At 40.7% G+C, this 22232-nt stretch overlaps 1 protein-coding gene across 6 annotated transcripts in view; it reads right to left on the bottom strand.

Moving 5' to 3' along the window:
- The window catches only part of neto1l (neuropilin (NRP) and tolloid (TLL)-like 1, like), a 66773-nt gene that overhangs the window by 17407 nt on the left and 27134 nt on the right, over positions 1-22232 (bottom strand). For all 6 annotated transcript variants that reach the window (XR_011691884.1, XM_071485355.1, XM_071485354.1 and 3 more), the window contains 2 exons: positions 7403-7444; positions 7013-7140 (listed from right to left, as the gene is read on the bottom strand). Coding sequence is in view for 5 of the 6 variants with exons in the window: in XM_071485355.1 (XP_071341456.1) it covers positions 7013-7140; positions 7403-7444 (170 nt within the window). In the remaining variant the exon portion in view is untranslated. The remainder of the gene's footprint in view (positions 1-7012; positions 7141-7402; positions 7445-22232) is intronic.

Here is a 22232-nt window from a genome sequence, read left to right as displayed (position 1 = left end):
GCCATCATTACGGTTAATGAGCGGACCACTCCCGAACTGTGACAGGGAAATGTGATGCTTTAAATGCCCAAAGACGAAAGCCGCAGATGGAGCAGGATAATGGACCATGCAATGTCAACTCGGCTTCAACAACATGACAAGTGAAATGGATCAAAGGGCAAAAACAAGCTACCCAATTCCCTTGAGGGCTCATACTGGTGTCGATAATCTCCCATCTAATAAAAATATGTCATATTGTGCCACTTTCTTGGCTAAATTGGCTTTGTCAAAAGAAACGGGACATTTTTTTTTGTCGTGCTGTCACAGTGGAATGAAATACTGCTCAATATCACTGCTGGCTTCACAATACGAAGATGGATCTATGTATTTACTGCACATGTGTGTCTTTTCTAAACTGAATTTGTTCCAGAGAATGTATGGATATTAATGTCTTAATACCTCAAGGCTCCACATTGTGACTATTTCACTGCTATTTGGTACTAAAAATAGATGTGTGCAAACTGTAAAATGTATTTAGAAGTATGTGTGCAAATAAAAAGTATTACAAATTTAAACCCACAAAATGGTTGATGACAGAGCAACGATTTGATGGTGTGGTCACTACTCTAAACCAATGTTGTTTATTGAAAAAATGACATCACAATCAAGACACCATGTTCTGACTGAGCAGACGTTAGAACTAAATAAAGAACTAATTCATTATAGAGATGTTTATACCATTCATACTGTTTATACAATTTAAAGCAGTTTAAAGTATAAATACAGTGCATTCGGAAAGTGTTCAGACCTTTTAAATTTTTTCACTTTTTGTTGTGTTGCAGCCTTATGCTTAAATGAAAAAAAACAACATAATAATAAAGTTAAAACAAACTTTTAGAAATGTTTGCAAATTTATTACAAAGGAAAAACTGAAATATCCCATTGACATAAGTATTCAGACCCTATGATATGATATGAAATTTAGCTCAGGTTCCTCCCATTTCTCTTGATCGTCTTCGAGATGTTTCTGCTCCTTGACTAGACTCCACCTGTGGTAAATTTTAAATTGATTGGACATGATTTGAAAACAGAACACACCTGTCTATATAAGGTTCCACAGATGGCAATGCATATGAGAGCAAAACCCAAGCTATGAGGTGGAGGGATCTGTCTGCAGAGCTCAGGCACAGATCTGGGGAAGGATACAAAAACCTTCTGCTGCATTGAAGTTTCCAAGAGCGCAGTGGCCTCCATAATTCTTAAATGGAAGAAGTTTGGAAGTTTGAGGACTCTTCAAAGAGCGGGCTGCCGGGCCAAACTGAGAGAGGTGACCAAAAACACGATGGTCACTCTGGCTGAGCTCCACAGATCCAGTGTGGAGATGAGAGAAACTTCCAGAAGGATAGTAAGATCAGTAAGAGGAATGTCACTTGATATGGTAGAAAGTGAAATAAAATTAAATAAATAAGAATTATCACCCCATGGGTGTAAGCCTTCACCAGGCAGTTAAGATGCAGTTTAATAAATCAATAAATAAATGTAATCAAAGGTATTAGACTTGACCAATAAAGCTGTTACTGACACAAGGTTGTAGGCATGACACTAGACAGTGCTTCATATATGTATGTTGCTGCAAGACATGGATGCTTCACACACTTCTTCAATCTGTGGTGATCTATAAAATCACCACAGTGTCAAAGATTAGCCACCAGATTAGTGCCACCAATTCAGTATCTGACCAAATGTGAAATACAGTCACAATGCCTTTCTGTTCCTGATTTATGGTGTTGAATAATTACCAGAAGTGTTTTTGCACATCACAGTGAAGTCATGGCCAAACATAATGCTTCAGGTCACGGATGTCACAGTGCCGATGCATAAAAACGAAATGCTGCTAAAACTCAGTTTTTCAGATAAATGAAAAAAATTTGGATTGAGGGCAAACTTTCAGAAACCACTTTCACTAAGAACAAAGTTGTTCTGGGTGGATGATATTTGAAAATGGCTCCATTCCATGGGGCAAGTTGCCAAAGTAGTCAGATTTAATGTGTGATTGTTAAGGTTATAGTCAAGGTTAAGGTTATGGTTAGGTGCTCTCGGCCAAATTTGTCTCCATTTGTTTTATAGTTCAAGAGGCAAATAATTGGAAAAAGTACCAATACGCATGTTAATTAGGAGACTTGGCCCAGTCATTGCATCGTTAGCTAATAGTAGCCAAATTAAGCATTAAATTTTCTACCCACAGCACAAAGAATGCATTAAATACAGCAGTCTGTAATAAAAGTTAACTCAGTGAAGGGAGACTAATTACAGATACAAAACATTGTTGATAGAGTGTACATTTTTAAATAGACTTTGTTGATAATAGCTGATTAAAACAATGAATTTACCATCACTAATGAGCAAAATCCCCAAGCATCATAACTGATTCTAGGTGGATTCATGAGGCAGATGGCTTACCGTAAACATTTGTACAGATATTCAGCACCCCCTGAGTATGAATCCTACTGACTTTGGTGATGTACTGGTTTTTAATCTACTGCCACCAGCAGGTAAAAAACATTTTTGCTATCCTGTGAAATATGTCAACACCTACAGGATGGATAGGCAAAACATTTCACACATTCATGGTTCTGAGACATTTAACACTTCATGGATCCCTTGACTCATTAAGTAGCATCAGGTCAACATTTTGATTTCTAAACTAATGACAATACCATCAGTCTCAGCTGTACTTTGTGCTTAATAGCAGATGTTAGCATGCTCATGTGCTAAACTAAGGACTAAAGCGATGAACATGGTAAATATTGTACCTGCTTCACATCGACATGTTGCTGACATGAGCATTTCGCTGCACTGCTGTGCCTAAATGCCTAGCGTGGCTGTCTTAACATTACTCTGTGGCATATGTCAGAGATGCACTTGAAACGATCTAACTCCATGCACGGGTGCGTCACACAGTGCATGTTTTCGTGTTTTCTACACATAGCTTAGTCAACTTTTTACTGCATATAAGAGCTGTAACATCAGAGATGAGTTGCAGCTTTTGCTGACTCCTGATGTAGTTTCACAAGAAGGTAATAGGTAATAAGTGTTCTCAAAGCAGATGAGAATAATTAAGACTCTCGTGCTCATGCCTGGAGGTGCTGCAGTGTACCTCATGATACAGCTACAGCTCATGGGTTCGTCCTCCCATGAGGACAGTTTCCAAGTCATCCTAGGTCCTGGATGTTTTAAGTAGAATCGTGGTATAATAAGGAGGAATAGGACAGAAAGATGATCACTTTTGATGCACTAATGAAAAATAAACCAATCCAGCACAGCTCACTGAATCTATTTATTGGGTTTTGTACCCAGAGGACACCACAGATGTGCTATTGTATCTACAAATGCAACCACTCTTGTCCTGCTGCCAATTTGAACTGTAAAACCTGAAACGTGGCTTCGGGACATGGCTATGACTTAAAGTCCTAATAGTTGCAGGCCAAACCAAGCAACAAGTCAGTAACTTTGATATCATTGCTCAATTTTTGCACTCACTAAAACAAGTTACTAGAAGGCCTCATCACTGTGAGAGAAAGCAACAAATACACAAATAAAAGCTTTTGAGGTTGTTTTTCTACAGCTCCTGTTGCAGAGCTCTTCTATCTGAATAACGATGAAGAAAAATCTGACTGCAGATGGCATCACAAAACTAAATGACGGCAATGGATCAGATAGATACAATCACCAATTTGTAAGGTGAGAGATTGGCTGCGGCAGGAAAATAGGCTGCCTCCTCATTGATTCTGCAGTGCCCAATAATGGTGCAGAATCCATCACTGACTGGGGAAGAATATGTTCTCACTGTTTTTTAAAAGGGTGCCTGTAACAGTGCTCGTGCTGTTCATTACAGTCAGAATGAATGTCCATATTTTGGCCATTATCTTCATGAAAAGAAACAGAGGGTGTCAGATGGTGCAGGCAGGTGTGGTGGAAAAATCCAGACAGGACACAAATGAAGCCTTCGGGTAACTGTTATGAGTCAAAATGAAGCAAGTAAAAAATATTCCTTCCACAACTAACAACTGTCAGCTGACTTTGGACAGCTGTCTAAACAGAAATACCAAGAGGAGGCTGAGGAGTTGCTGCATCAATTATGTCTTTGTCTTTACTAATTTTCTGACTAGTTAGGATTTTATTGTACACTGGTGTTTAAAAGATGACATTCTGCTCCTCAGGGTTTCCCAGTAAAATCAAATTAACTTTGTTTTTCAAGGAAGTTTCTGAGAAATCTATTCATAAGAAAAGCTGTAATTAAAATGACACATGGCGGTGTAAAGCAATCACAATATGACATTAAAATTGGTGCACTGCTGTCACTTCTGGCAACAATACCCGGTCATTATTGCTTACCTGCAGGTATATCTTTCAGTCAGTCTCCCCTTTTCCCTTAACTCTCACACCATCCCTCTCTCTGCCATCTGCCATCTCACCCCTAAACTCCATCTCTATACATTTAGGTCTTCAATAAAATGCATTATTAAGTGTATCTTTCCCATTTTTCCTCTCCTCCTTTCTCTCTGGAGCACTCCGGTGCAGTCTAATTAGAGCCTCCGGTATAGGAAGTCATTATCTCTCTGCTGTTTCTGGCACACTGGGTACAGTGCAGTAGCTACTGTATCAGCATAGGGAAATGAAAGTCCTGCCCTGCATACAGCGCAACCTCACGCATGCAGACACACATGTTTCTGCATCACCCTCACTGCAGAAACAAGTGAGCATGACCGTGTATTATTTAGTTAGAGAGATGACATGAGAAACCAAAGGAGATACTGTAAGTTTTATAAATCTTATCTGTGACTGAATGTGAGCAGCGATGGTGGTGGTGAGAGCGTCAGGACTGTGTGATAGATTTGTGCTAAAAATTTTATTTGCTGCCTTGTCCATCAGTGCCAATGACTGTCAGCCTCTGTCTTATGAGTTGCCTTGTGAGACACTCCTGCAGGGCGAAATATGACACTGATTCAGACCAGGTAAAATACATCATACTGCCAGGCTCACTCATTCTGTCGCTCTTTCATCCACATGCCCGGCCTTAGCTTCACACACCGGGATGCATGCATGTGACACACACAAAACTGACTTATTGGTGCTGTTGCTGCGATGTACTGGCTGACTTACACACTGCACTCAGAGGGACTGTGGAATCAATGTTGCTTTTTTTTGAATCAGCCATAACATTTAAGCAGGGCCAAGTCCTTCATAATACCTGTTTCAATGTTACACTTATTGTGTAGTTGCACATGAGTGCTAAAGATAAAGAGAATGGCTCTAGGTTAGTGACGTAGTCACACAGTTCCTGTGGCCTTGTGGCTTTAAGTAGCTGAAGCTGAAGGACATCCCTGAATGGGAACAAGGGTATTAGCTGTAAATATGCAGCCCAAAGAATATGCCAGATAAAAGCAACTGCTGTCACCATGAATACACTCACAGCAATATTATCAGCCAGTCATATCACAAACCACTGTGTGTGTGTATACAGTACAAGGGCCCGCAAAGCCTGCAGCGCAGTATGAAAAACCTGTGAAAAAGTACTACGAATCAAATGGAAGTTTTCATCAGGCCTGGAATAAAGCTTAAGAGCCTCGCTAACATGTACTGTGTGACTTTAAAAAGATCTCTATGTAACAGCTGCTGAATTAGTGAAACAAATAGTGACACAGTTAAGCTAACATTGCAGCTGCTGTATCTCACTCCTGAGAGTAAAACAAACACCATTTCTTACGTATTGACTTCTGTTTTTCCAATAACTTCTGGCAGTATTATGGTTAGAAGAGGCTTTTAGAATCAAAACTTTAAATAGTTTCACACATATGCTAAAAATATCTGATTAAAAGGAGTTTTATCTCACCATTTACATATACAGAATCATAAATGAGACCAAACCTTTTAAATCCTCATGTTGCAGCCTCTTAGTACTGTCTGTCCTTGATAGCATTGTTCTAACCATAAAAATCAAAGTAAAAATGTGGTCTTATTTTGTAAAATTAAATGTACCCAGAAGAGGGCCAACACTTTACTGCAGTGTTGGACAGGACTGGGTATACGTGTATATGATCAAGCCATATAGACTTCTATGAGAAGTTATAGCGTTTATAAAATGTGGCCTTTTCCTGCACTGCTGCGCTACCCTCAGGAAACTTTTAATCCTGTAGCATTAATGCAGCACGGGTACCCCTGCTAGATAAGGAAGCATGTCTAGGTTGTATTAGAAGTAGCAAAGGTCTCTCTCTCTCTCTCTCTCTCTGTGTGCGTGTGTGTGTGTGTGTGTGTGTATGCATGTCTGTATTTGTATATGCATGCAGGGCAGTGTGGAGAACACTGGCACAGAAAAACAAATAAAGGCTGCTGCAGGCCATAGGGTCAGACTGCATGGCAACACTATTTCATCAGCGCTAACACTCCCTCCCTCTTTCTGTCTGTCCAGCCTCCCCTCACTCCCCTCCTCTCCCTCTATCTCTCTCTCTTTCTCCCACCATCCCTCTGTTCCTCTTGGCAACAGCTTGCTGATTAAAAAAATGGGCCTGACCCCAAGTAAACCCTTCTGCCTATCTGTCTGACCCTAGCAGGGGAACAAGTCCCCCCGCAGTCACGAACACTCACATTGGGATACTGCTGACAGCTGCAGACAAACCCACATGCAATATCAAAGCTTCCTGATGCAACACCCGATCTTGCTGCATGTGTGGATGGATGCTGAATGGAAACAGCAAATTAGTGAGAAAAAATACTCGATATCTCGATAGAAGCTTTCGCTGATAGTGAGGGGATAATGAGTAGCGAAGAGGACATACAATGTTTGTCAAATGAACCACAGTCTTGCATCATTTAATTTTCTTTTTGGTGTCCGCTCTGACGTAGCTGCGCTCTGTGGTCATCAACCCAGTTGATGGGAACACAATGTCATTTCCATTTGACTTTCTGTGACATTTCAAAATTTGGCTTTAAATCTAATTCACAGTTGGATGCGAGCGGAGCTTATGTCACTAACCTTGGAGCGCGGCGGAGCGCGGATGTACCATTTGCAGTCGACGGCCTCGGCGGCACCAGCCTTCCCGTCTCTGGTGATCTGATGAGACTCAACGATACCTTCTGGACCAACCATGTCATACTGACAGGCTGAAACACACACAGGGGAATAAACGCACACACAAACACACACATGCACACATATATACGTGTGCAGTTCAACCAAACACACATAGACTCACGAATATGACACACGCACACACAAACATTAGACAACTAATGCACAAAAATATACATAACTGGAGGAAACACAGTGTAGGCTTTAGTGAGATGTAAAAACAAGAGAGAGAGAGAAAGAGAGAAAGGAAGAAACAGAGGCAGAAGGAGAGAGAGAGAGAAGGAGTATACCTACAGGGCAGAGGTGGGGGTACTCCCAAATCTGCAAAGTCCGGATCTGAGGAGAGAGCAGAAGAGGGGGCATTCATTTTTAATACATAATTACAAAATCAGGATCTTCACAGAGGCACAAACAACCAGGTGTAACAATATACTGAGGAACATCCTGCAAAGAAAACTACAAATAGCTGGCATCCTTTTCGAATCCTAAAAAGCTTCGCTGCTCCCTCTTCTTTGGAGTCACCTAAATGAAAGCTGCTGGCATTTGTGCTGTCACACATATCATCTGTCATGCCCACAGGCTTGGAAGGCCATGAGCTCCTGAAAGTGAGATTCTTCGTTTGAACCTGCACTTGTGATGCATGATTGTTGCACCTTTTGAAGACTGAAGATACATTCTGAGAACAAAATAGCAGTAAAAAAAAATTAATGCTATAGATCAAATTCTCACAAACAAGTTGTTTTCTTACTTCTGACTTACTGCTGACCTGCTGACACACACTACTGATGACACTGTAAGTCACAATAAGATATAAAACAGGGATTTTTGGGGGGACTGCCACACTATGAGTCAGAGCTCACCCAGAATGTTTAAGTCTTATCTTTGTTCTATTTTGCAGTGTGAGAACAAAACAGAGCTGAAGCTTAACAGAGATAAATGGAAGAGCAAAAACATTCAAAGATGTCCTTAAGAAAGGTTTCAGAAAATTTTAACAGACCGCTGGGGACTATGAATCTAATCCTCAACCAAACTTTCACACACTGAGAACAAAAAATAAACTCAAACAAAGCCAAGCTGAGGACACACATTTTGTTGAGTGAATGAGATAAGGGAAGCGTCTGGTGAAGTTTTAAAAGTCAGCTTGAAGTGAAAAGGTTCTTATGAAGAGTTTTTCTGTATAATGTTGCAATAAATTACATCAACAAGCCCGGCCCGGCTGAGGTGTGTTACCTCATCTTGCTAGTGCAACACAGTTTCTCTCGTATCCCCAAAATATTCAGTATCACTCCTCAGATGACTTCACACAAGACCGAGCCTGACTCTTGAACAATCTTCACTGTTCTCTCACGTCAGCATTTTAGTGCCTGTGCTGTGCAGGGACATTTATATACCAACTCTGAAATGAGTGAAGAAGAAAATGTTTTTATAGTTATGAACAATCCTGTCACTTTTTCTAAACTTCCTGCAAATCGTTCTGTCACACTGTTCAATACAATAAAAGGGGGAAAAAAAATGACTGCAGCAGTCACAGGATAATAGCGCTGGAGTTCCACATGCTATGACATACAGCATGTGTTTGAAATTAAAAGAAAGAAAATCCCACAGCATTAAATACATTCCTGCTGATTCCATTTTATTCCAACCCTATAGTGACAGAGCTGTTGTGCTTTTAGCTGAGAGCCTTTAGCTGAGAGCTCGGGGCTGCATTCATTTGAAGACAGAGCTTGCAGAAATAGGAAACACAAAAAAGGCTTCACATTAAATCTGATTGTTCCTTGCCAAATCGAGGCATGGCTACCACTGACTGGGCTCAGTGTGGAAAATGAACTCTGATTGCACAGCGTGAACACCTTGCCTAAATGTCACAGTTTTTTTTTTTGTCTGTATGTATGCCCTAATTTTTCTGTCTAGACATGAGTCAGAGCTTCACTGTGTGCACGGCAGACATGAGGAGCAGGACCCATAGGCTACACCTGGCAATGCTGCATGGTGATAGAACGCTAGATGAAAAAAAAAAAAAAAAAAAGTGAATGAAACGGTGGGTGAGGGAGGATGAGCAGTCAGCGTGTTTGATGATGACATTCGCTGGATAAAACCTATAATCAAAGGAGAGCGATTCTGGCCCGATTTCAGCTGTGTTCTAGTGGGAATTCAGAAAAGATGAACCGCCCCTTACGCTGAAAAGAAGAAGAGTAAGTTGAATACCTGCGACAAATCTAGCAAGGCTTCAGAAAACCCTCTCTTTCAACACCAACCGGGACAAAGTAAAACATTCATGTGAACACAAAAGCAGTCTGGAGAGGTGCTTAGAGTGTACTCAAGAGCTTTCGCTCAGGCTTTCGCTACATTTCCCTCCCGATTAATTGTTGCTTTCAACGAAAGCTCAAATGATTCGATCTATAAAAAGCTGCATGGGGAATACCATGCAATTTAAAAATCAAGTGGTTCTTCTGACCTTGGACAGCTGAGTGGTAGTGAGCAACTTTTTGGGCAAAGTAATAATTTGCTTGTGCATTTCAAACAAATCCACTCACACTACTTTCTTCCGTAATTCCTTCTCTATTAGTTGTTCCAGAGGTGAATCAAAGCTGTCCGGCCTCTTTATTCAGACAAATGCATGGACTCTATTGTTTTCAATCACTCATAAGCATGACTCATCAGTATCTCTATATGGACAAGTGACTGTATATTTATACCCACTATTGTTCTAACTGTTGTAGGGCTGCACCTAACAATTATTTTCATATTATTTGATCGATTGATTATTGATTATTTTTCATTTAATCAAACGATTTTTTATGTCAGAAAATAGTGAAAAATGCAAAGTATCATCTCCTAAAACTCAAGCTGACATATTCAGCTTGCTTGTTCTTAATTATTATGATTATTAATTGACTATTAAATTAAATTTACTGCAAAAAAAACAAAGTCACAGACAAGAAAACAGTGGATTAATAATATTGTTTTTTTTTCTGTTGAGTGAGTTATTGATTGATCAGCTAATCATTTCAGCTGTAAATCTTTCCTAGCAGTAGTTTGACATTTTGAGAAATAAACATGATGAGATGATGGAGACTGTTAGCGTAGCATTAAGACTAGAACTGAAGGAATACTGAAGGCCACATATGAACACCTAAACCTCACTTATTTAAATGTTACATCTTGTTCATTTCATCTGTCTGGCCAAGAAATAGCGCAGCACTTAACCCCCCCATAAAACCACCTCTCTTTTCAGTTTCATACGGAATAAATGTGATGATTTTGTGAGTTTGTAAGGTGCTGGTGGATGGACTGCCTTTGGACAGAGCCAGGCTAGATGTTTCTCCCTGTTCCCAGTCTTTATGCTAAGCTAAGGTACCTATCTTTGGGCTCCAGCCTCATATTGAACATAGAGATAAGACAGTGGCATCAATCTTCAAACCTAATTCTCCACAAGAAAGTTAATCAGCGTACAGTCTCTCACCAAACGTCAAACTATACCTTGAAGCAGATGTATTTGTACCATACACATTCTCTTTATCCACGTCTAACCATGTTGCGTTCCACTGGATGTTTAGGTGTGTGTGTGTGTAGTGGGCAGGTAGGCAGGCAGGGAAACAGACAGGCATGAGGAATGAGAAAATCAAAGTGGAAGACACTTAATGAAACAGTGACCTTCAGGTCATCTGTGCTGGTTTCGCCAGAGATTTATTATTGGGCTTTGGCATCACTTAACCCACCACCATCACAAGGCCAAGCAACCTCAGAGGGATAGGTGCATATACCTGTGTAGGCGCACGCACACACACACACACACACAAACACACAAACACACACACACACACAAACACACACACACACACCTTCTGATAAAGGCTATTCTTAAAATGGCAACAAAGGTCCCACTCAGAGGCTGCTGTGCCTATAAATGCCTCCTGTGCGACCCTTGACCTTTTTAGACTCGGCCTCCTGAATTTCAATCAGGTCGCTTCCATCCCTTCCGCCATCAATCACCTCCTCTCCTTCTCTGCCCTCCTTGATTAATCGATTCGATCAATTACCTGGATTGATAAAATGATTGATGAACTATATATGTATGTGCACTCTTTCCACAGCGGCTGATTTAACCCTGTTATTAATCTGGATGCCTCAGTTCAGTCACACTGTGTGACACAGGGTGAACGTCACACTTCCAAAGCAACCCTGTATGTGTAAATACCTAACACACCACAGTGAGTACAGATTGAAATTTCACCACTGTACTATACTGTATGCGCTGACGTGAAATATGTGTGTCTTGTGTTGCCATTGTATTCACACTGCAGCCCCTTTATGGTGCCTGCTTTCTCCACTGAACTGCATAAACGCCTTCGCCTGAGCAAGCTGAATCCAGACCACATCCACATATGGCCACACCCTCTTCTCCCTTCATAAAGCTTTACTAACAGTGTAATCTTCTGGGGCTTAGTGTATTTACCCTGCGCTACACAGAAAATGCTCACTTTAAAGCTCAGGACGCAGACTTTAACTTGCCCTGCAGTGCTTTTTTTTTTAGACTCGCAGCAGGTGTACACCTGAATGTGGCAAAACCAGAGAGACTCACAGTGACAGAACAGAATTTACAGAAATTATGCGCGAATGCCTCCAGAAACAAACAGAAGTGTGGTCGTCACACTGCCTCAAAAACATGTTTATAATAGTAGAGGTGCAGCAGTGGTAATTCAGCAAAAATAACCATTAAGAATTTGTTCAAGTAAAATAAAAAAAAAAACAACTCTGAAATAAATGATGAGTAGGTGATTAACCCTGTTTAGCTGTGTCATGGGAAATGTGCTTTGTGGAGAAAAAAACATGCACGCACACACAAACACACACACATAATGACAAAGCATTGCATTACTGTCAGGAGATGTAAATTTCTAATAACTATTCAATCCCTTAAGTATTGTATTGCCCTTCATAATACAGGCACAACACTATGTTTTATTAATGAGACACTCATCTCATTTGGAATTGAACACTAGGCTCCAGTGCTACAGATCCCTTCAGCATTAGCTGCTAAGGCCGGTGTATGTAAAACAGCATATGAATGAGGCTCATGCTTATCAGTGTGTGGCAATATTCCCAGATCCGAAGGAGTGCCCCCTCCCCACACACACACATGAGCAGCCCACACACAAAAACTCAATTTCCCAGTGGCCTTATTTCCTCTCAGCTGCTCAGTGGTGACATTTAAATAAGCATCTGATTAATAATCTCTGCTAAAGTGGTTGATCAAGCTAATGAATGGCTGCCATTAATCACACTAGGCACAGCTGTGGGTGGAGTTGGAGAGACAGACAGAGAAAGAGGTAAAAGAAGAGATAAAGAAGGAAAAAGAAAGATTTTCCTCAGCGCAATTACTTCCAGGCCTTTCAATCACAGCAAGAGAACCGTTTTGGCAGAGGTGATCGTCTGTGTCATACTTTCACGGCTTCCTGTATTGAGTGTGTATCTGCTGCTTTCAATCAAGCAGCTCTGAACTGCCAAAACAAACACACACATTACATAGTGGACTATTCAAAACCACTGCCTGAGCAAACAAAAGACCATTGTGAAAACCCTTTCTGATCAAACGGTGCTGTAAAGATTAGCCATATAGCTAATACCCACTCAACAGTGCTTTGTTGACCCCGCGGATGACAGCCCAACTATACAGGATGGTGGCTGTGAAAAGAGGAGGCCACAGGATCTGCCGAGGACTGATAGGATTCACCACACCCTGGGTGTCATGGCCAGTGAGCTGGGTCTGTGCCCTGAACAGCGATTAGCAGCGATGTGTACCCCAATGCCACGCCACGAAACAACACCAGCTACACACCAGCGAGCCCACTAAGAACTGGACTGAACTAGTCGGCAGAGGAAAAGAGAGAGAATTAAAGGAGTGCCACTTGTGCTTATGGTGCAAAAAGTGGACATGATTTTTTTCTTTCTTTTATTTATCCAGGCAAGCTTAACTCAGTCTGCTTTATATTCATACAGACAGCATGCCCTTGACCTCTATTTATCATGGAAACCACCAAAACTAAACACACTGAATTCAAAGTACTGTGACGCAGCGAGGTGAGCTTGTGACTGGGAAATCCTCCGTGGAGAAAAAAAAGGCTTCTGAGTAATCCCTGCCTTTATTTCGACCATCAACGGTTCAAGTGCCCTTGAGCAAAGCACTTAACCCCAATATGTTCCAGTGGAGGTGCTCAGCATCCAGAAATATCAGTTAAAAAAAAAAGAAAAAAGGCAAGAGATCGTCTGTCAGGTCTGTGAGTGCTTCGAGGACGGACTGTCCCAGCATTTCAGAGGCATATACATTACAAGAACTGTGTGATCTCTGCCCTTGAATGTGAACTAATGATTCATATGATACATTATTGATCTCCATAAGAGGAGCAGCTATAGAAAATGTTCTCGAAGCAGACAGGGATACAGTGTCTTACTCAAGGACACCTCAGCAAAGCAAATGTGTGACTCTCAGGGTTCATTTCTAACCTCTACACCAGTGGTTCCCAGCCGTTTTTGCCTGATGTATCCCCACAGCCTAGAACCTAAGTACCCCTACATCAACACCCCCCATTTTGATCTAAATGTGTTTATTTGGGTGTTATGTAACAGTATTTATTATGTAACTTTGATTTTACAGTTTTGTCAGTGTTTAGGTGTCAGGTCAGTCATGTTTGCATTCATATTACGACCACTTATGTGAACATAATTTCAACCTTTGATCCGTTTATTCAGTGCTTTTATCTGATTTATTGACTTTAGCAAACAATTTGAACTGTTTATTCATTATTGTTCAGCTATCTAACCGTTTCAGCTTCTCTGTCCACTATAACTACTTTTAATGCACATGCCCAGGGGCTAAAGCTGACTCAGTATGTGGATGTGTTTTTAATCAAACAGTTGAGCTTCTCCACACCCCTGACTGCACTAAACCACTGTAATCAGTATACAATAGATTGTATTATGAAAATGCGCTGATGGGGTTTAATGTCTTAAATGGTGTGTTTTGTTCATTTACTTCCTTAATTAGTTTTGATTTCAGTGACTTAATGTCACTCTTAGCTCCAGCTCATTGAGCATATCGGTGTTGAAAGAGAAAACCTCTTATTTGTTCATTAATCTGCTTATTTGTTCATTCTTCCACCTCTCTGTCCTCAAATCCCCCAATAATACGCTCTGATATAGCTAACACGGGAGCTTCATTTATACTGCAGTTAACTATACACTCAAGGTGTATGTGCAACATTACATTAATCTTACCAGTAAGATTTTTTCCTTGAGAGGACGGCAGGAAATTTGGTGACTGGGATGGAGCTTCACTTCATTTTGTGCCTTTATTCACAGTGATGGATTTGAGAAATCTGTTTATGGCTTTGTGTCTGTGTGCATCCACATCTGTGTGTGTGTGTGTGTGTGTGTGTGTGTGTGTGTGTGAATGTGTGTGTCCTTCCATCTCTTCCATTGATCAAGCTGTTAACTACTCTCCTCCTTCTCTCCTCCTTTCTTCCCCCCAGAATGCCCTTGGGAAACAATGACAACAGCACAAAGATGACACTAAAAACAAAGCTACTCCAGCAACTTGTGAACAATGTTCCCAGTCCTGTGTGCATGCTGTATGCGCATGTGTGGTTAAGTACTGGTATACTGCAGTGGTGTAGTGGTGTCTTGGTAGGTGGGTGTGTTGTGGGGCTTTTTATTGCTTCACTACTGGGTAGTTTAATTTGCAACAGTGCTTATCCTTTTTTTAAGATGATCACATTTGTATGTAAAATATTTTGTCTGCACCAACTAAAAACTGTCACTGTTCCGCAAGTTACCAGAAAATTATAATCAATTACTCATTACTCTGCAGCAAAAGTAATGCATTACTTGTAACTTTGCTTTTAATACTCAGCTGTCAACTCTGTCAAAAGGTGCCTTTGAGCTCCAGACCCTCCAAAGCCACATGTTATACCGTTTATATATGTATTAAACACCTGTAGAAATATAAAATAAGACTTTATAGTTTAACCAGCAGCGGCACCCTCCAACTCTACACACAACAGCCAACCTCCAAATGTCAAAGTAACAGAGCATCACTGGGATCAGTAACTGTAATAGCCCTAACACTATTCATTACTGAAAATAGTAATCACGTTTCTGTAACAGATTATAAGGTAATGTAAACTGCCCAACACTGTGAAAACTATAGCTGATAAATAAAAATAACAACAGTATTTCCCTCTCAATTGTAGTGTGACAGAAAATGCAAATACCAAAATTAAAGACAGTGTAACTCTTGAGTAAGACTTGAGTAAATCTGATGACATGGCATTTTGACAAGCCAAATGTAATATGTAGTGGATGTGCATATACATGCATACTGGCATATTGCCTGTACAGCTACTTCTAAACACAAATTTGTGTGAATGACTGTGGAGCTTTGTCAATATATTTTGTTTTCTGCTTGTGCTTTCAACTGTGTGTGTGTGTGTGTGTGTGTGCGTGTGTGTGATGCACTGATGGCTAAAGCAGGAACCCATTCCTGATGGAGCAGTTAGTTGTCCCTAGGCATCACAGGTGTTTCTTTCTAAGTGACGCCCCAATGACAGACACATTCCATCCAGGTTCCATTTGGGCAACCATGCAATAAATCAACACAACATCTCCACTCTGCCACTCATTACTGCACTCCGTGTGTCTGAGAGGCACAGAGAGAGAGATACAGTGACATAAAGGGACAGAGTGAGGACAGTTTTGCTGATCTGCAAACAATGCCCCCCCCCCCAAGAAAGGTAATTTGAGAGTCTGATTGCTTACTTGAGATAGTGTTTCAATTCACTGTCATGGAATTATGAGGGGTAGCAGACTCCTGTTTCAATTTCCACTGCCGCTCTGCCTCTGTTGCTGAGGGCCCAGGGGGGAATCAATGACTCACAGACTTTTCTAAGCCAACAACAGACCACAATTTGACCCAGTGGGGTGATAAACTGCAGCCAAACACATTTTAGCTAGTAGCCAATGTAAACACAAGTGGATTTAAGGGAGGAATACTGAACAAATTTCTTGCCATGTTAGCATAGTAACAGTGACAATGTTAGGTTTATGGTTTAATATTAGAAATAATGTGACTAAGGTGAAATTGTGTGCAGTGTTAGCCTTTAGACAAACTCTGAATCAGTGAGCAGAGGAAAAATAAAGCGGAGTAAATATGTGGCTGACAGACTGACAGGCTGAGAGAGATTAAGAAACACAGGGAAAGATTCAGAAAGATTTTTGCCTCAGAGCTCCACAGTTTCTTACACTTTTCCATCACCAAAGTGATTGACAAATTCTTGAAAAGAGCTGTAATAGGATTTAGAGCTGCATTAAGAATATTACACCACCAGTGCAGTTGTGCAGCACAACAAGAGCCCTGAAGGGAACTGGTCATTAGACCAGAGGCTGAGCAAACTATAAAACCTTCAGTTCTGGTAACAAACACAACTGTCAGCTGTGCTGGATATATTTCTAACATTCATGGTCCCTTTGAGAAAATAATCTCTTCAACACATGGACTTCACATCTATTTCTAATGTGTGTTTCTAGGAAAACAAAGCTGGCAGCGTGAAGTGCAGTTTACTGGCCCACAAGTGGGGCATTTACAAAATGACACATTTCATTTGAGGAGCAATCTAAAAGTGATTTTCAACACTGAACACTTGAGAAAACAGCAAATGTTGCCCAGCAAATGTTGATACTGATATTTTTTGTATAATAAAGAATGAGATAATTTATTTAGACACTGTCTTTGGAGAAGGGCTGTTAAAATTCAATGTTATGACTGTATCACTATAAGTATTTTACCACACATGCCAAAATATACAATCAGCTGTAACATGTAAAGGGGAACAGTTCAAAGTCAGTTAACTAGTCACGCAGGGTATTACTCATCTTGTGAAAACAATGATATTTTTAGTTCTGAAGGGAGCTTTGTCCTGCCAGAGAAGAAAACCCAGGGAGGTCACCAGGGTCATCTGTGTTTAATTTTGTAGTGTACTCACTTTTAAAGCCTGCAGACAAACTTGTGAGTTGGGGTTAGAAAGATACAGACACTGACAAGGCAAGCAAAGTCTATGAAAAACATACTCTCAGGTTGCATTATGGGAAGTGTAGGATTCAGTGTTTTTGGAGCTTTACCTATAGTCAGGACATCTTGGCATCAATTTTTACCATTCTTTTTTTTAAAGCAGTCCCCCAATCTTGCAATGCAAAATACTCCTCTAATACTTAAAACATCCACCTGGACCAAATGCTTTATATGACACTACATCCAGTGGGGACTAACTTGTCTGTAGCTTGCAGCCTGGCAGGTCAACCGCCACACGTGTGAACAAGCTGCTGCTTTCTGTTGTCAGCAAGGAGATGTAGTTTCTCTTCATGGGCCAACACTGGCTGCTTCGAACACACAAATGCTAACCAGACCAAGTGAGCATGTCGTGTCATGGGGGAAAGATGAAGTGGAGCTGCTAGACCCTGACATGCACAAACCCACAAGCTTCGATCTTCTGTCTTCCTCACTTTGACCCTTGTCTGCTGGGATACACCACTGTTAAATTGGCTGAATCACAATGGAAATACTGTGTGTGCTGGGCAACCTGTGTTGGGTCTTACTGAGTCTCTCTGTCTCCACTGAGCATAGAGTATAATCTGTGCACGGCTGGTGCAGTCAGCAACTGTATGGGGACACTTGAGGCTGCATTTGACCCTCTTGTTAATTCATTCCAGTATTCAAATTTAATCAAACTGAGCTGGATTAATTTCCTCTTTTACATACAGTATTTTTACATAATCATTGCTTCATAAACAGTAAAAGTTGGTTTGATCAGCTTGGATTGGATTCAGTTGGAGTAATTTCCTCTCTACAAAATCATAAGCTCATAATAAAAGTAATATACCATACTCATTGTTCTGGGACTAAACCATGTGGAATTGTCTTGCTCTCTGTCTTGCTCTTACCCTCCCTGTCTCCCCCTACGCAGTCTATTTCCAAAACACTTAAGCTTGCTAAATTTAGCCAAGCAATTCTGATTGTGCATTAAGGCCATAACAAGCAGAAAATATTTCTGCCAGTCAGCAAATTATTCTTGGAGAGACTCCTTGATGGAGTGACTGACAGCAATCTGCCAAATCTGGCTTCTTATTCACTGGAACGTTCATTTCATTGGATGTTATTTAGAGATTAAGAGAATTCACTTTGTGTACATCAAAGATTGTTGTCAATTCTTGCAAAATGTCACATTAAGTATGAAATCGCATGAAATTGCCAGGTAAGTAATAACCCAGTGGGCTTAAACATAATGATGGCAAATATCCAGTGCTGAGTGCTTTCCTTGCAGCATAGCATATTTTCAAGCCATGGCCATTACATCCAAATAAGTAAATTCAATCAACAGAGGCGGAGAGAGGGAGGGATTCTGGACGAGTACCGTACTGCACATACTAATAGAAATTACATTTCTATCCCTACACTGAAGACTGCATTTACACTTGCAACCCCAGGTTTCACTTTTCCAAACAACTCCCAGCAGAACAGAGTAGAAAGTAATGGAGGGTGACCGCAGTGTTGGACTTCATTTTTGCCAGCAATTTTGGGAACAATGACACAGCTGAAAAGTCTGAATAGTGAATTGAAATGAGGCTTGCTGTAGAAATTCACACAAAGTATTAGTATATAAGTACTTCAGTAATTTGAACCCTTTTATTATTTGCATTTTATTCCTTTTTAAGAGTAATAATGGTTTGAGTGCAAGAAAAGGCAAGGACATTTTCTTGAAGCTTTATGCATCCTGTGTCCCTGAAAGAAGGTTCAGAGCAAAAGCAAGTACTCAATAAGTAGGTGAGGCTATGTGCGGAATGAGAGCTAAGTCACAGCAACTGTTAAATGAAGAGGCCACTGCAATAATCACATATTTTACATGCTTTCTAAACTGTTGCTTCACCCTGAAAAGGACCTCTTTGGAAAATCCTGCAGGTGTCTCTTACAGAGAGGGATGCGTTCCATAGCAGGGACTGCTCTCTGTTAGAAAAAAAAAAAAAAAAAGGCTGACTAAAGCAGTTCCTACCTGGACTCGCAGTGGAGCAGAGCAGGTCAGACTGTTAGAGTATCTGTCAATTCCTCTATCATAATGATCCAGATCTAAAAGCTCAGCACTTCTGTACTTTTACAGTCATGGTCACTCGGCTTTCATCTACTGAGACTGCAGTCTCACTTATTGATGGTAGTTGAAGCTAGTAATCAATGGCACAGTAGCAAGATATTAGTACTTAAAAGCCAGTGCACACCCACATGATGACATGGCACGAGCCTACAGAAATACTGTGTCATGACAGCTACAAACCTCTGGTGTTTTATGCAAGGTGTGAATGGATTTTTGGAAGCTACAGAATGTATAAATGCAAATTAATATTTGCCAAATGTTAAAAATGTAGGCAGAATATCTAGATTAAAAGCTCAGAGGAATACTTTGACATTTTGTGAAAATTGCTGTTTCATTTTCTTGCTAAGAGCTAGACGAGAAAATCAAAACCATTCTCATATATGTCCAGCCAATATTAACTACTGCCTGCAGACTGTTAGCTTAGCTTAGCATAAGCATAAATCAAGCCTGCATATGTCAAAAGAAGCTCAAAGATTTTTGTAAAGATAAATCAAATGAGATATAATGTGTTCATTAGTCAGCTTTAGAAGTGTTGGTACTCAGATATTGTTACAGGCAGAGCCAGGCTAGATGTTTCCTCCCATTTCAGGTCTTGTTAAGGCTAAGCTAAGCCAACCAGTTGCTAGCTTCAATTTCAAATAAACCCTATAGACATGAGAGTGTTATTGCTTTCCTCATCTTGCTCTCAGAAAGAAAGCAAATAAACAAAATAAACAACCTCACACTAGAAAAGACTTTTAAGATTTATTCATTACAGCTAAACGAGATGTTAAATCCCTCCACTTTCTCACACAGACACAAATAGTTTTACACACATAAATCTACTTCCACTCACTGCAGTGACACTTGATTAAGCCCCTGTTGGCACTGCAACAAATATCAGCATGCACATTGTGCTACTGATGATCAGCCGAACGCCACCCACACATCACTGTGTCCATCTTTCCTCCTCACAAAGAAGTCTCACCATCATCATACTGTAAGAGGGGGAGGGGGGGGGGGGGGGGGGGGGGGATTTCATTACGCCTGCATCCCAGCACATGACTGATCGCTGAATTTTATTGAGAGGTGGATGAGATATGAGGTTGTTATGGTGTTGTGGTCAATCAAACTCTAGGTAGCGCGCCCCAGAGGGGGAGTTCATAAAGGACCATGTATTTATATATATATATATATATATATATATGTATATATAGACACATGTGTGTATGTGTGTGTGTGTGTGTGTGTGCCTATATATGTGTGTATGTGATCCATACAAGTGTGCATACATTAGCACCCACATCCAATTATGTGCATGTGCACATTCAAGATTTGCATGCACGCCTGGCTTTGAGTGCCCAGATGTTCCATTTTGTTGTGCTGTGTGTTGTGATTGCTTTTATGACTGCTCTGACATGTTGCCATATGGACACACCTCTGGTCTAGTGAAGGGCTCAGAGTCTGCACTTTAACCACTGAAGTACAATTGCATCCAAACTCCGCCCAGTGTTGTCAGTCTGACAACCTGAACACACACAATGCATGATCACCAGATCGCAAAACACTTTCTCCTTTATTTTCTCCAGCAGTAAGAAACTGCTTGTGTTATTCGGGTGTTACCATTTAATGAATAGGCGTCAGCTACGATGCAGGGGTTTAAGGTCGTGTGTCGGCAAGAATCAAGGCATTGATTCAAGCTTTTTAAGATGGTCTGTTGTTGATAACCTTCATTCTCACCTCCACGTAGAGGAGGGGAAAAAAAACATAACAATGAAACCTTATTGAAATAATATTATAGTCCTGAATCAATAAAAAAACTACCATTAGCCATGGATGACTCTTACTGTATACGATTTACTTGTGTTTGAATGGTGCTAGGGATGACAATGCGGGTCTGTTGGAGGGCTGGTAGGCCATTTTGAAAGAGCAACGACCAATGGGAAAAGTCCAACACTTGGCCAACCAATGATGTTTCTTCATCACAAATTCATCTCTATCACTTACTGACTCAGTCACGGACATTTGAGGATGTAGCCCTGGACTGTGGCTGGTCCATCCAAAAACGAGGGAGTTGGTACTGGTCTAAAGGTTTGACGGCTGCTTGTTGAAATCTGAGGGAACAAAGTGAATAGCTAACATGCTCTCCACCCCACCGACTGCTTGTAGTGAGTTCCCAGGCGGGAAGAAAACTTTATTACTGCATACGAATGTAAAGTAGGGTGTGACTGAAAAAGAGAAACCTTCAAATCGTGAAGGTAGAACACCGGTGACAGCATGTGGTGAAATATTTACTATAGACTTGACTGTGACTTTAGGGAGCCAAGTGTCCAGTGCCAGTGAGTATTGTCCCCTTTTTACTGATATCCTCAGTCGAAGCAGGAGCATGAACAGGCTAGCTGAATCTATAATCAGTCAGTACCACACTCACTGTGAGAATGCCCTTGAGGGATAATCTATATGTGTCCCTAGTGCTTAGGATATCCATGAAATGTAGCAACGCCAAGTCTGGACACTCAGAGGACTCAGGGGCTTGAGAGTGAGGGGGAAAGGTCTAATGACTGAATTGTAGCGTTACTGCTTCAGGACCTTATTCATATCCTGTTACTTTTTTTTTTCATTTACCCCTTCCTCAGTATCTATTTTCAATCTCGATTGTAAGCCACTGCACTCAACCCCTTTGCACCCAACTGAAATATCCGCTTCTGGTATGGATAAAAGGAAAGAAACTGTTGGATATGGGTATCAATTCAGTAATCCTTTTGGGCAGATATATCAAGATTGCAGAATTTTTACTGCAGCCTTCACTGAGAAGTCCGTTTATAATAGGAAACCACATAATTGAATGAAACTGAAAATTAGTCTTTAGGCTGTGTTTTTTGGTTTTACGTGTATTGGATTTCTTTAAAACCTCTATCAGCAACAAACAACACAAAACAACACAGATTGTG

Source organism: Trachinotus anak, unplaced genomic scaffold, assembly GCF_046630095.1.
Source record: "Trachinotus anak isolate AG129_WGS33_773 ecotype Australia unplaced genomic scaffold, CSIRO_AGI_Tana_v1 ptg000009l, whole genome shotgun sequence".
In the NCBI taxonomy this organism is placed as follows: domain Eukaryota; kingdom Metazoa; phylum Chordata; class Actinopteri; order Carangiformes; family Carangidae; genus Trachinotus; species Trachinotus anak.
This window is presented reverse-complemented; position numbering and strand designations above follow the sequence as displayed.